Genomic DNA, 16,520 nt, shown 5'->3' with positions numbered 1-16,520 from the left:
TAAGAGACTGTTGGAGGTGTGGAAAGAATTAAAGATAGGCAGGTATATAGAAAATTGAGCAAATGAAAAACAATGAGGCATTATTAACTCTAAAAAACCATTAATGGCAGAGAACAAAAATAATCATTCTGAGCACAGAAACAACTTAGGGAATTATCTGATCACAAGCAATTGGTGAAAGTATGAGTGCATTTCTTACCTGTTTCAGCGCAGGGGAGCATGGGATCAGCTCTCCTATTCTGTTTATCCCAGCATTGATTTTCTTCTTTCTATGCCTCTCCACTAGATAGAGGAAAAATTCATTTATCAAACCTTACAATACTACTGCCAAAGTGTCTCATTCTCCCTGGGTAAAGAAATTTTAGGTAAAGAAATACCTAAGAAAGTCTTATCAAATAGTATCTACTGAATACAAATAACTACAATAAGATTTCTAAGAATGTCATATTCTAGGTTTAGTGTTATAGAAATCAATATAAGCCATACCATTCATTAGGATTTAAAATAATGGAATCTATAATAATTAAATTCAAATTATAAACACAATGTGCTAATACTACATTACTCTTAGGCCATTATTATATTTCAAGTAATTATTAGAGATTCTAATGATAACTAAATTACAAGAACCCACTAGCTATGTTACTAGAAAGCTGCTTCTTTATAGCAAATGGGCAAATTAGACCTTTCTAGACAGATTAAAGAACTTTAACACACCTTTTAGGCTGACTAGAAGGCATTTTTGGAATAGAAACGGCTATTAGTTGTGACTTAAAATAGACAAGAAAAGGCATTGGTTTATTTTTTTCTATGGGGTCTGTGCTGTTCACTTTGGCCCATCTAAGAAACTGAACAACTGACAACTTCTCAATTAACTGAGCAATGTTCCAGGCTTCCGTGCTACAACTTTAAAAGTTGTATGAAAGGGGCAAGAAGATACAAGCGATGATCTAAATAGTTTTTCTATAAGACACTGTAAATAGAAAAATCAGTCTACTTTCTGTCAGTTTTCTAAAACCTTCCTTTTTACAAAGGACTTCAGCGCTTCTAAGAGGATGATCTTTCAGATATAGCATAAGTAGGTCTTGTTTTTCAAAATATATACTTTTTGCTTCATAATCTAGCAGTAAGAACATCCTTTCAATGACATCCATTTACTCTCTCTTAATAAATTACTATCAGGACATATTTATGGTCCTATGTGACATTTGATTCTAATAAAAAGATTTAGTTCATATGGCCAAAAAAATTAGATTTATTGATGTGGCCCAAAAAAAAAAACCCCACAAAGCAATAAACTATAGCTCACCTTTCTTCTGAATTCTCTAACAATAGTATTTGCTGTTATCTAAGAGCATATTTTTTAATGTGTGTAGATAAAACAACAAGAACAACAACATTAAGACTCTATCCACAGTGATAAAAGGGAATTCAAAGGTAGTAAACTCCCATTCTGGGGAACAGCAATGTCCTACCAGTGTTCAACACAACTTCCCATAGATAAAGTTTTCCCCAGGATTCTTTCCTTAGGGAAGGGAAGAGATTATTTATAGAGTAATAGAAATTGAGTCTAAAATATATATTTTTAGATCTGACTGTAGTCCTTGATGGAAAATAAAATGTTAAAAATGTACCAAATTGTCAATGTATGCATAATTACTTCTATAAATGTTTACCTGGCTGTGGCCTATAATTTTGATGTTTGAGATAAAAATCAAATATTTTTTTCTACATTTCTTCTTATAATTGAGAACTCCACAGCTTAATTTAAGACTGTTCACATTTCAAGTACCTTTAAGATTTACAGCTACTCCCCATTTCTTCCCTACTCCTGTAGGCAGCTAGCCCACTCTAGAATTTCTGCAGAGGTACATACTCTTCACTCTTTTCAGGAGGAGTATATCTGGAATTCCTCAGTGGGTGAAATCACTTAAAACACTAGCTCCAGGGGTATATTAATCCTTAAATTATTTAATAGACTGTGAATCAGAAAATGATAAGCCATCTTCATGAGACTTAGGGAGTATTTTGTCAACTAAAAACAATACAGAACAAATTATTTTGTATTAAATAAGTAAGATACAAGGGTGTATTGTACAACACAGGGAATACAGTCAATATTTTATAATAACTATAAATGGAATATAACCTTTAAAAGTTTGAATCACTATGTCATACACCTGTAATTTATATAACATTGCACAAGTATACTTCAATATAAAAAATGCAAAATAAAATAACCCAAACAATAAAGGAACACTTTCCTAAAATGTAATGAATAATGATTCTGTGCTTATAACATAAAAACACAATCAACTGCAGTATAATTTCATTTTGAATGCAAAAAGTGCTAACAAATAAAACTTAAATTGCTGTTTCTACCTGCATTGTGTGTCTCCCGATTTTTCTTTCTGAAACAAAAAGTACAGATAAAAGGAACATAAAAATAATAGGAAAACATTTTACGTTATATTTTGAGAACCATAAAAATTAATTTTATGAATTTGTATTTGTTGTATCAATGAGAAACCATTTGAAGGAAAATTTTCTTAATAATATATTATGGTATAAAAACCTAACTGCAGATACATCAATATAAAGTTAGAATTCACAATTTTCTCAAAGTAACTACAATTCTCCATTTTTCCATACCCAGAAGTCATTGGTTGGGAAGTAAGTCAATCCTTGAAAATCTTACCTATTTGAAAAATGTACTTAAGGGGCTAGTCAGCTCTCTAAGTGATGTGCCAAGTACAGCTGCCCCTTGAACAACATGGGTTTGAACTACACGGATCCACTTATACTTGCATTTTCTTCAACAGTAAATACTACAGTACCACAGGATCCACAGTTGGTTGAATCCATGGATATGGAGAACTGTGAACAGGAAGTCTGGCTATACCCCTAGCTACACGCTGTTCAAGCGTCAACTGTTGGTGATTTCTTTTTTTTTATAAATTTATTTTATTTTTTTTATTTATTTTTGTCTGCATTGGCTCTTCATTGCTGCATGCAGGCTTTTTCTAGTTGCGGTGAGCGGGGGCTACTCTTTGTTGCAGTGCATGGGCTTCTCATTGCAGTGGCTTCTCTTGTTGCGGAGCACGGGCTCTAGGTGCGTGGGCTTCAGTAGTTGTGGCTCGCGGGCTCAGCAGTTGTGGCTCACAGGCTCTAGAGCGCAGGCTCAGTAGTTGTGGCGTATGGGCTTAGTTGCTCTGGGGCATATGGGATCTTCCCAGACCAGGGCTTGAACCCATGTCCCCTGCATTGGCAGGTGGATTCTTAACCACTGCACCACCAGGAAAGTCCCTGTAGGTGATTTCTGATGTTTGCTCTGGCACCTGGCCAGGGGTAGGGATGAGTATGTACAGAAAACAAGCAATGGTACAGAAGAAACTTGTAATCCCCAGGGAGGGAAGTGTGGTAGTCACTAGCACTCACGCACTAACAACTGGCATCTGAGCCATCTTTTGCATTTATGTACCTTAGGTTATCCAAACTCTTACATTTTCTTAAAAGCTAATTACTAAAAACACCAATTTTCCCTTTTATGTACAATTACTCAATACATAAGAATTCTTTAATAGCTATTTGGTAAGGAAAGAAAATAATGATTTTAATATTTAATAATGGAAGTGTTGGCCATGCAATTCTAAGCAGAAACATTGCCCAAAATGCTAGAAATTTTGAAGGAGGTATTATACAAAGAACCAGAACTAATACTGTACTAATGTGCATATTGGCATTAATGGTTTGTAATGTCACAAAATGTCTGTTGAAACTGACTGCAGCCTAAGTGAACTTAGTATCCACCACAAAGACTAATATTGAATAAAAGTAAAAATTTCAGGAGAAACTAAACATTTAGCATAGATTAGGTATTATTTTAACTACTATTTTAGTTAAATAGTATTTAACTATTTTAACTATTTTACTATTTTAACTACTATTTTAACTACTGATAGTAGTTAACTACTAGTAGTTACTAGTAGTTACTAGTAGTTACTAGTAGTTACTACTAGTAGTACTAACTACTAGTAGTTAGTTAACTACTGATAGTAGTTAACTACTGATAGTCATTTTATTCCTTACAGTGCTAGTAGAATTTAAAGGACAGGTAAATTTTAATTATGTACCCCTTTCAGTAAATCTATTTATATTCATCCACACCTATTTTTGAAGAGTAATGGTTTTCTAGGCATCCAAATGAAAGTTCCCTAAAGGACTACCTATTTAGCAAAGTGGGGACTAATTCTGCCTCTTATCTGCCAAACTATTATTATTTTTGGATTGTGTCTTCATACCTGTGCTGCTTTTTTGTAGGAGTCTCATTCTCTGTCATTTCTGGCATGGTTACAGTGATAGGAACCTACAAGGCATGGAAAGACATGTCAGAAAGTCTAAAGGCATTCTAGTATCTTGGAGAAACTGATTAATAGCAATTTGGTTTGAATACCAAGACGCTAAGAAATAAAAGTGACATCATGAAAAAGCACTGGATTAGGTGTTGTAGATAAGTACAAGAAGATAGGACAAAAAATATTATAACCAGCAGGTGGAGAACATGGTGAATGTCAAATGTGAGGTATAGCCAGAAAGTGCTTGAGAAGATTGGAGGAGAGAAAGGTCATTTTAGGTTTGGAAATCAAGAAAAGCCTAAAGGGGGTGTAGATATGAGCAAGACCTGGAAAGACAGGTAAAACACACTTGTTGGGAGAGTATGTTCTTTGTTAATGATACTGTTTGTTCATGACACAAAATTTAAAACAATGGTCCTCCTCTCTGAATGCAGAAAAAATAAAAGTGACAAGTACACAAATAAATAATATTCCATACATGGAAGCAAGCATTCATTCATTTATTCATTCACTCATTTGCCAGGCTTCTTTCATTTCAAACTGCTAGAAGTCTTAAACATTACCACTTGAGAATCGTTAAAAATCTGAGTTTGAAAATTCTATTTATATTTAAAATACCATGATACTAAAGAATACATGTACAATATGGAAATATAGACCTATGCCAAAAAAGCCTGAAAGCAAATACATTAAAATATTAATCACAGTTATATAAGGCCAGGAATATTATAGGTGACTTCTTTCTCTTTTCTGATTTTTCAAAATTTTGTAATGACAATTTTAATGCTTTTAAATCCCAGGGATTGACAACTTTTCAAAAGAGGTCTGTCAAGTTGGGATACCTGTTCTGATACACTGGAGGAGGCTGCAAGAGCAGTTTCCTATTTTCTCTTTGAGAGAAAAAGAAGGCAGCAAGTAAAGAACCGAAGTCAGCGTGAGTTTAAAATCTGGTTCTGCCATTTCCTAGCTGTGAGGTCCTGGGCAAGTTATGTAACGTCTTGGAACGTTAGATGCTTCATCTCGAAAGTGGATCATAATCACAGTATCTAGATTATTGGGCTGTTTCAAGAAAGGAATGATGAAATAATGCAGGGAGAGGACAACAGCATGGTGCCTAGCTGGAGTAAGAATTTAATCAACATTGGCCATGGATATTAATGAGGTATTTCAGGTTAAGGCTTTAGCTCTAGAAAGGAGGGGGAAGGGTCCTGGGAAAGAAAGAAGTAGATGCAGACAAGGTGCTGACAGAAAAGTACTAACTGAAGCAGCCTGAGGAGAAATGTGTGCTCTAGACCCATTTCCAGCAGCTTATTCCAACCTTCTCCCTAACATTTATGAAGGTCCAGATCAGCCTAAAAAACAAGTTCACATTAGATAACCACAGACTGACAATGCGGGACACGTGAGTAAATAAATCAATCCCTGTCACCTTTCTCACCCAAGGGCTTGCAGAATTTCTTCACTTTTGATTCCTGGCTTCCAACGCCTCCCGTTTCTGATCCAAATCTATCATCTTCTGCCAGAAGATGGTCTATAAGTTATGTTTTCTTCTTACTACACAAGAGAAAAATCAGTGAATGTTTATAGGTTTCCATTAGCAGCATGGAAAACAAGGACTAGCAACCTAGAGCAGGCAGGCAGATTTTCTGTGGCATACAGAATGATCCTGAATTCTCCCCACCTCTCAAAAGTTAATGAACCTGGTTGCTTTCAAAAGTCACTTCCCCGTGGGTTATGAGTGCTCCGCCCTGCACAAAGATGGTAGCACAGCAACCACTGGACAGTCTCCAGGAGGTGATTCTCCCCTTTCTCATGCATGCTCAGTGTTCCTTGCCCTCTGCTGTCCTCAATTCTAAAATTATCTTTCCTTCAATCTCCTACTTCCCCATTCTCTCTTGTGCGAATGACTGAAAACTTACTCGAGGACCTACCACTAAGACCCCAGGAAGACAGCCCTCAGATCTGCACATTGTCTGTGCTCTTAAAAAATGCAAATATGGGGAGGGGAATTCCCTGGTGATCCAGTGGTTAGGACTCAGCACTTTCACTGCCAGGGCCTGGGTTCAGTCCCTGGCCGGGGAACGAAGAGCCCACAAGCCTTGCACCATGGCCAAAAAAAAAAAAGCAGACATATGGGGGCTTCATCCCAGACAAATGAGAAGTGCTAGGTAGGGCCCAGGAACCTGTATTTTCAACAAGGTCTCTGGGTGATTTTTTTCTTTTTCTTTTCTTCTTTTTTTTTTTTGCGGTACGCGGGCCAGGCCTCACGGGCCCGGCCGCTCCGCAGCATGTGGGATCTTCCCGGACCGGGGCACGTACCCGTGTCCCCTGCATCGGCAGGCAGACTCTCAACCACTGCGCCACCAGGGAAGCCCTTCTTTTTTTTTTTGGACAAACTTAGCTCCTCTTTAGGGCAATATTTCCTAAACATTCCTGATCATCTGAAGGTACTAGTTTAAAAATACAGATTCTCAGCCCATCCCAGACCCACTGAATCAATCTCTAATGAAGGAATTCAAATCTCTGATGGAGGGATCTGAAATTTAATGAGTGCCCCCAGGTGGTTCTTATCAGGACAATTTGAAAGCACAGGCAGGTATCTTGGTGAAATTTCAGGGACCTGACCGATACTCTACTGTAGGAGAGATTGTTTGGGATGTGGTATGAGAGTTGACCAGATAATTTTACCTATAAACCAGTAAGGTCAGATTTGCCTCATACCCACATGAGTCAGCATTTGGTCATTAATATCACAGTTCCAGTTGTTCCCCTGTAGTCCTTTTGCAAGTCTGCAGATTCATGTTACAATTAAGATACATGAAGTAAAAGTTTTAATTTTTTTTAACATCTCGAATCTTAAAGTAAATGACACTAGAGGCCTATCACATAAGTAAACACATTCAATAAACTTCACTGTGGTGAAAGCCAGTAGTTTACTGAAAAAGGAATATAACGGCAAACCAAAATCATCCAGTTTACCAAATGTCACTATAAATACCCATCTCAAAGCACATTTTAACCAATTCAATTAATCTAATTCAGTGCAAAATTATTTCCATGTCCATTACCTCCTGATATTAAAATTGCATTCCTTACACTGAAAAAGAACATTTACTGGCATGAAGAACTATATAATATTGTCATAAATCCTTGTCCACTTATAATTAACCTACTAATAAGGAAATGGCACTTTTAATAAAATATTTATGTAACTAAATACAAATATACCCTTTAAAATATTTAAAGTGCCATGAATTTTTGAAATTGTCAAAACGTTACATTAGTAATCTATGGATTACTGTTTTTCACGGTAAGAAAGAATTATTTCTGAAATCAGTCAAACCCAGTGGTTCTCAAAGTGTGGCCTTCAGATCACCTGCATCAAAATTACATCTTTTAAAACTTTTTTTCCTCTCAGGGTAAAGCTTACATATTAGTCAAATGCACAGATTTTAGTGTAACATTCAGAGAGTTCTGACAAATGCATACACCTGTGTGACACAACCCCTAGCAAGGTACGGAACATTATTATCATCAGAGAAAGTTCTCTCATGACCCTTCCTAATCAGTGCCTTCCCCCTAGTCCCAGAGAGGTGACCAGCCTTCTCATTTTTTTCACCACAGAGCTTTATAATGTATTAACTGAGAATGCTACTGTTTCAAACTTTTACTCAACATGTTAAAATTCATTTGTAGTTTGTTCCTCTTTACTCCAGAGTATGAATATATAATTGTGTGTGAATTTATAACCCAATTTGTTCATTCATTTTTCTGTTCATGGCCACCTGGATTGTTTCCATGTTTTGGCTACTATGAATAAAGCTGCTACCCAAGAACACTGTTGTGTAAGTCTCTTTGTGGATATAGTCTTTCATTTCTCTTGGTAAATACCTACGAGTATGATTGTTTATCACGTCCCCTTAAGTTCCACTCCTAGGTATTTACCCAAGAGATGTCACACTTTCTCCAGAGTGGTAGTACCATTTTGCACCGCCCACGATGTAGAAGAATTGCTCGTTGCTCCACAGCCTCGCCAGTACTGGGTTTTGTCAGCCTGTTAATTTTAGCCATGCTGGTGAGTATATTGCGGTATCCCATTATAGTTTAATTTGCACTTCTTCATGACTAATGATATTGAATGCTTTTTTTTTTTTTTGCTGCATCACGCAGCTTGCGGCATCTTAGTTCCCCAACCAGGGATCCAGCCCATGCCCCCTGCAGTGGAAGCGTAGTATCCGAACCACTGGACCGCCACGGAATTCCCTTGAATGCTTTTTATGTGCCTATTAAGACCATTTGTAGATCTTCTTTTGTGTGTTCATATCTTTAACCAGTTTTTCAATTGGACTGTTTATCTTTTTATTATTGATTTATAGGAAGTCTTTATATATTCTGAGTTATTAACTGATATATCTTCTGGACACCTGTCCTTTGTCTGAAATATATTTTGCAAACACTTTCTCCTATTACGTGGCTTGCCTATGCTTTTTCTTATTTTCTTTTTTTCTCTCTTCAAGTTCATTGATTCTCTGATTTGATTGATTTTTTTGGCTCCACCTCCAACTAAGGGCACGTGGGACCTTAGTTCCCCACCCAGGGATGGAACCTGCACCCCCTGCACAGGAAGCAAGGAGTCTTAACCACTAGACTGCCAGGGAAGTCCCTGCCTATGTATTTTCTTAAATGTGCCTTTTGGTGAGCAAAATTCTTGATGAAATATAACATCACTTTTTCTTATCTTTTTTTTTTTTTTTTTTGGCGGTACGCGGGCCTCTCACTGCTGTGGCCTCTCCCACTGCGGAGCACAGGCTCCGGACACGCAGGCCCAGTGGCCATGGCTCACGGACCCAGCCGCTCCACAGCATGTGGGATCCTCCCGGACCAGGGCACAAACCCGTGTGCCCTGCATCGGCAGGCGGACTCTCAACCACTGCGCCACCAGGGAAGCCCCTCAATTTTTTCTTTTATGATTATTTCTTTTTGTGTCCTGGCCAAAAAACCTTTACCCATCCCAAAGATATTCTCCTATGGTTGCTTCTAGAAAGTTTATAATTATAAATTAATTACTAATTAATTATAATATTTAGGTCAATGATCCATATTATTTATGGCATGAGGTAGGGGTCAAAGTTCTTTGTTTTTCATACGGATATTTAGTTGTTCCAACACCATTGCTTGAAAAGATTTCCTTTCTTCAATGGCATCTTTGTTAAAAGTCAAATATCTGTAACAGTGCAGTTCTGTTTCTAGGCTCTCTATTCTGTTGCTCTATATTCTGATCTATCCTTATATTATCACCACACAGTCTTGATTAAGCTTATGTTTAAAATATAGATTCCTACACCCCACCCCAGACCTAATGTATCAGAATCATGGGAGGGAGAGGTCCAGGAATATGCAGTTCTAACAAGCTTCCTGTTGATTCTTATACACCCCAAAGTTAGAAAATATTACATTACTTTAACACTCCTTCCTCTAAAACTGATACAAATTGGTGAGCTTACACATTAGGGTTCACTTGGAAAGACCAGTGAACTTGGATTTAGGAAACCTGAGCTCTGTCTCAGATTTGCTACTCAATAGCTATATTCCATTTTATTTACCATAACCCAGGGCCTAAGTTTTTTCATGTGTAAAAGAGGGTAGGTCTAGACTCAACTGTTCAAGTATGGATTGAGTATGTACACTGCCTAGCAATTGCAGAAATAAAGATGAATACAGTCTAGATCAGGGCTTTCCAAAAAAGCTTTGTGCAGTGGAAAATCTACTTTCCATATGGTCACCACTAGTCACACGTGGCTATTAAGTGCTCGAAATGGGGCTAGTGAGACCATGGAATAAAATTTTTCATTTTCTATATTTTTAAGTAATTTAAATAGCTACTTGTGGCTAGTGGCTACTGTACTGGACAACACGGGGAATGTAAAAAATAAGTTAGAAGGTGAAAGATGAACTAAAAGATAGGTTAATGAATGTCAGCTTCCTGGTTTTGGTATTGTCCTACATTTATAAAAGATGTCACCTTTGGGTGAAGCGGGGTGAAGAGCACATGGACTGTTTGTACTGTGTTTGTATCTTCCTTTGAGTCTATAATTATTTTTAAAATAAAAACTTTTTAAAAGTGAGTTTAGGGAATTCCCTGGTGGTCCAGTGGTTAGGACTCCGCACATTCACTGCCGAGGGCCGGGGGTGTGGAGGGCAGAAAGAGAACCTGGACCAGACTGTAAAGGAATTTTCTATGCCTAGTGAATGTGTTCAGATTTTACCTTAAAATCAGTGGTTCTTGAATAGCAATCCAAGAAACTAGCCTAGCACCACTGGTCTGAAGTAAAATGAAGTCCCCCGGTCTACAGTAAAATAGAAAAAAGGACAATGCAGTTAGGATATTTTTTCTTTTTTATTGGTAATATAACTTACGTACAGTAAGTCACTAACTTAAGTTCACTGCTCCATGCTTTTTTGGAGGCCACGGCAGTGAAAGCCTGTGATCCTAACCACTAGGCCGCCAGAGAACTCCTCATGCGTTTTTATACATGAATACAACTATGTAACCACCACTCTGATCAATATACAGAACATTACCAGCATCTCAAAAGGCTCTTTTGAGGTCACTGCCACTTAATTCCCTGAAGTTTCTTTTAAAAGTATATATTCAGGGATTTCCCTGGCAGTCCGGTGGTTTAAGACTTCGTCTTCCAATGCAGGGGGTGCAGGCTCGATCTCTGGTCGGGGAGCTAAGATCCCACATGCCTTGTGGCCAGAAAATCAAAACATAAAACAGAAACACTACTGTAACAAATTCAATAAAGACTTTTAAAATGGTCCATATAAATATATATATATATATATATATATATATATATATTTTCAAAGAAGAATATATATTTCCAAAGAAGACATACAAATGACCAACAGGTATGTGAAAAGATGCTCAACATCTAATCATCAGGTAAATGCAAATCAAAACCACAAAGAGATCTCATTTCACACCTGTTAGAATGGCTATTATCAAAAAGTCGAAAGACTGTTGGTGAGGGTGTGGAGAAAAGGGAACCCTCTTGCACTGTTGGTGGAAACATAAACTGGTACAGCCATTATGGAAAACAGCATGGAGGTTCCTCAAAAAATTAAAAATAGAACTACCATATGTTCCAGCATCACACTTCTGGGTATATATCCAAAGGAAATAAATCACTATCTCAAAGAAATATCTGTACTCCATTCATTGCAGCATCATCCACAGTAGCCAAGATATGGAAACAACCTAAGTGTCCATTGACAGATGAATGGGTAAGGAAAATACTGTACTATATGAATGTATTATTTTGTATATTGTATGTGATATATATATGTGTATGTATATATCATTTGGCCTTAAAAAAAGGGAAATCCTGACACTTGTAACAACATGGATCAGCCTGAAGGACATTATGCTAAATGAAATAACCCAGACACAAACAAACACTGTATGATCTCACTTATATGTGGAAACTAAAAAAGTCGAACTCATAGTAACAGAGGGTAAAATTGTTGTTACCAGGGGCCAGGGGGTGGAGGAAATGGTCAAAGTGTACAATCAGTTATACACTGAGAAACTTCTGAAGACCTAATGTACAGCATGGTGACTATAGTTAATATAAGGTATTGTATATTTGAAATTTGCTGAGAGAAAATCTTAATTGTTCTCACCACAAACGGTAGCTATGTGAGGTGACAGATATGTTAATTAGCTTGACTATGGTAATCATTTCACAACGTACACTTATATCAAAGCATTATGTTATATACCTTAAATATATATAATTTTTATTTGTCAATCATACCTCAATAAAGCTGGAAAAAATATATGTATACATTCAGAAGTGTGCTACTACCTCATACATTGCTGGTGGGAATGTAAAATGGTGTGGTCACTTTGGAAAACAGTCTGGCAGTTCCTCAAATAGTTAAACACAGAGTTGCCATATAATCCAGCAATTCCACCTAGGTATATACCCAAGAGAACTGAAAACACATGTTCACACAAAAACTTGTACATGGATATCTGTAGCAGCAATGTTCATAATAGTTTAAGAGTTGGAACAAGCAAAATGTCCTCAAGTGACAAGTAAATAAAATGTGATATATCCACACAGTGGAATATTGTTCAGCAATAAAAAGACATAAGTACTGATACATGCTACAGCATGGGTGATCCTTTATATTATAAACATTATATTAAATGAAAGAAGTCTGACACAAAATGTCACATATTGTGACCTTTATTTATTCCATTTATAAGAAATGTCCATAACAGGTAAACCCACAGAGAAAGAAAGTGGTTGCCAGGGGTTGAGAAGGATGGGGAGTGAATGCTAATGAGGAAGGTGGGGTGGGGGGTCTTTGGGGGATAATTAAATGTTCTAAAATTAGATAACGGTGATGGTTGCACAACTCCATAAACATACTAAAAACAAATGAATTACTCTTTAAATGGTAAACTTCATGGTAGGTGAATTATGTCTCAATCAAGATCTTCAATTAAAAAAAAACTGATAGAAGTCTCTTTGGGTAATTTGAAACTCTACCCATTCACCTTTTTCATCACTTTGTACATCTGCTTTCTTTCAGCATATAATTTCAAAATTCTACTTAGTTACCAGTCATCCCCAATTTCCCTAACACAGGGAAAATGTGAAGCCACCAAAAAGTACTGGCATTTACTTAAGAGAAGATTTAGTTTAACTTTCAGTGGCAAGTTGCATTTTCTTCCCACCAAGAAGCAAATTAGTGGTAAAGGTTAATTTTAATTGTGTCTTTAGATACTATGAAGAGAAAAACCTAATTCTTATAAAAATTTCAAGCTGGAATTAAAGTGTCTTAATTGAAAATATTTTATGGCACATTGCTTAAACATCATTTGTCCATGGGTTGAGAAAGATCTTTTCAATCTCGGTATTTGTCTTGCTGCTGTTTAACGCATTCCTAAGCATTTTACAGTTACTTAAAATGTTTTAAGAGTGGCTACGTAGATATGCAATTTTAAAATATGTTCCATTTCTTTATATGAGATCTATAATAAATCCTTAGTCCTCTCCAATCAAAATAATTTACACTACTGAACTAGAATATGATCCATGGAAATTACAACGCAATTAAGCATTAATTCCTGGTCTGGGTCACAGTCATTAAAATGTTAGGCCATAGGCAATGCTATGTTCTGTTTTTTACTTAAGGTGGGCATTTCTCCATGTCATTCAAAATTGTGATTACAGCATTTATGTTTAGTATCTTGGATATACGTATGCTATCATCTTATTTAGTGCTTTGAGGCACCTTTGCTCTCTGTATTTTGCTAGATGAGCTACAATTTGCATTTATCTTCTCCAGCATTTTAGGTTAATAACCTCCTACCTGGTCTACGGGGTTCAACTCATTAAATCTTGAAATCTGGCATATATGTATTAATAGTGGGAATAGCACAGGGGTGCTTTTCACACCCAAAAGAATCCTTCTTCTATGCATGTGGTTTCAGCAGTTGCTTTCCATCTTGGTGGGAACTTGAGGAGCTGTTTATGAGTGTGCTGTGTTGTCTTCTGCTTTCTGTAACTACTATCAGAAGTTCTAATTTTCTCTGCCATTAAAGAAATATTACGTCCTTTAACAATGTCTATTGGCTCCCACCATCATGTTCGGTGCAATCAGTCATGGAGTTTTCATAAATGTCAACCTTGAGATGCTATGACATATATAAGAATATGAAATAATGAAGTCCTGCTTTTACTGGGCAGTTGAGTGAAACTATATTTCAAGAAAAAGAAATAAGCCAAGGGCATAGTAATTTGCTGAATGCAGTTTTAAATTTTTATTTTTAAGCTACACAAGTAAACTGTTTGTATAAAAAAATGGTTTTGTTTTGTTTTGTTTTGTTTGCGGTACGCGGGCCTCTCACTCAACCTAATAGCTCCACCCATACAATGTAGTTATATGTACTGATAGTCAAATTTATTTATTTACCTATTTATTTGTTATGTATTGTATCTCCCCCAAATTCACATGTTGAAGTCCTACTGCCCAATACTTCAGAATGTGACTGTATTTGAGGATAGGATCTTTAAAGAGGTAATTAAGTTAAAATGGGGTCATTAGGGAAGGCCCTAATCCAAGATGACTGGTGTCCGTATAAGAAAAGGAGATTAGAATGCAGACCACACAGACATAGGGAGGACCACGTGAGGAGAAAGCAACCATCTACAAGCCAAGGAGAGGCTTCAGAAGAAACTAAACCTGCTAACACCTTAATCTTGGATTTTGAGCCTCAAGAACTTTAAGAAAATTAATTTTTCTTGTTTAAGCCATCCAGCCTGTGTATTTTGTTATGGCAGCCCTAGCAAATAAGTCAATAAATAAATAAATATTGATAAATAAATAAATGTTACAAGTAAACTTGTATAGAATACCTATCCTTTGGGATGGGGAGGAGAACATATGTTAATAAATGATGCACAGAATTTCTCTGGAAGGACTGTCTTTGAGGAAGGGAAATGGGGGACACAGTACACAGGAGACCTAGTGTATATCTTCAAATGCAATTTTAATTTTTGCCACATGTATGCATTATGAATTAATTTTTGTCTTTCTAATAAACGCATTTAAGGCTATAATATTTCCTCAAGGTACATCTTTGTCCACAGCCCATAAATTTTGATAGGTAATATTTTCAAGTTATTAATTTCTAAATAGTATACAGTTTCACTTAAATATTATTTTTTAAATGCTATACTGAAAAACAAAAAAATAAACATTACCCCTAACCACATCCCTTTTTTCAAGGAGGAAAATCAAAGTCCCTATTACCACCTATTCATTGTACCCTCTCCCAGTTGGTAATCAAATTTGAGATCAATTTTCTTGATCTTTCTACAGAGTTATTTACATATATGCATTATCACATGCACAACTTTTTTTATAAAAATTAAATCATGCTCTATGTCACTCTGAAATATGCTTTATTTTTACTTAGAAATACGTTATGGACATCTTTCCAGTAAGTACATATCAATTTAACTTACTCTTTTTCATACCTGCATAGCATTGTGTAACATGGATGAGCCATCATTTATTTAGCTGTTACCCACTGATGAATACTCTTTATCCCTCTTTCTTTTTTATTTATTTTATTTTATTTTTAAAATTTTTATTGGGTTATAGTTGATTTACAATGTTGTTATCCCTCTTCCTTTTTTACTTCTGGGTTTTGTTTTGTTTTGTTTGCTATTAAAAACAATGCTGACAAAAAAAGGGTATAATCAACATCTTTTAAATTTTTCAGTCCAAAGCAACACAAAATATCTTATTATTGCTTAACTTGCATCTCCTTGAGGACTAATGAGGCTGAATACCCTTTCACATGTTATAAATCATTTATATTTCTTTTTTCCATGATTTGTTTGTTTTTATTACCTTGACTTTTTCTTCCTTGTAATTTCAACTTTTATATCCTCTTCAAACTTAGGTAAAGTAAAAAGCTTTCCAAGAAGTTATATTTCTTCTTTTTGGTTCCACTTTTGTTAAGAGTGTGTGTGTGTGAGAGAGAGTGAGAGAGTGAGAGAGAGTGAGAGAGTGAGAGAGTGAGAGAGAGAGAGAGAGAGAGAGAGAGAGAGAGAGAGAGGGAACTATTTCCTTGCATTACAACTGGCAATAAAAAATTTTCAATTTTCAGAATTTGAGATTTTCTGTGTAGCCCTGTTACATGATATATTTTTGTTAAGTGTTATATGAGTATTTGAGAAGAGTGTGTATTTTTAGCTCCTTAGGTATAAAGTTTTATCAACTATTTTAAATTAAATGTTTGTTGTCTGGAATTAAATTTTGATAACAAGTTACTATGCATTTTCTTCCATTCAACATTTGCCTGGAGTATGTATGTGTGTATTTTACTTTTAACCTTTCTGCATTATTTTGTTTATATTTGTCTAAAATAACACAAATCTGGAGATTTGTTTCTACATAATTTAAGAGCTTTTTTTAAAAAAATGAGAATGTATTACAGTCACATTTATTGTAACTATTGCTACATTTGGTCATATTTCACTTTTTTTCTCTTCCCTCCTCCACTAAGTTTTTACTTTTCCTTGGCTGGCTTTTTGTTTATTTTCCTCAATATCTTCTTCCCTTCTATATCTA

General features: G+C 35.9%; 1 protein-coding gene across 1 annotated transcript in view; it reads right to left on the bottom strand.

Annotated features, from left to right (window-relative positions):
- USF3 (upstream transcription factor family member 3) overlaps nucleotides 1-16,520 on the bottom strand; it is a 44,528-nt gene that overhangs the window by 18,874 nt on the left and 9,134 nt on the right. The window contains exons 2-5 of the mRNA XM_082655703.1: nucleotides 5,785-5,909; nucleotides 4,302-4,366; nucleotides 2,383-2,411; nucleotides 200-282 (exon numbers count right to left, since the gene is read on the bottom strand). Of these exons, the coding sequence (XP_082511829.1) occupies nucleotides 200-282; nucleotides 2,383-2,411; nucleotides 4,302-4,348 (159 nt within the window). The 5' untranslated portion in view covers nucleotides 4,349-4,366; nucleotides 5,785-5,909. The remainder of the gene's footprint in view (nucleotides 1-199; nucleotides 283-2,382; nucleotides 2,412-4,301; nucleotides 4,367-5,784; nucleotides 5,910-16,520) is intronic.

The sequence above is a fragment of the Grampus griseus genome, assembly GCF_964374135.1.
Source record: "Grampus griseus genome assembly, chromosome: 5".
Lineage (NCBI taxonomy): Eukaryota > Metazoa > Chordata > Mammalia > Artiodactyla > Delphinidae > Grampus > Grampus griseus.
Note: the sequence above shows the minus strand (reverse complement) of the source record. Positions and strands in the feature narration are given on the sequence as shown.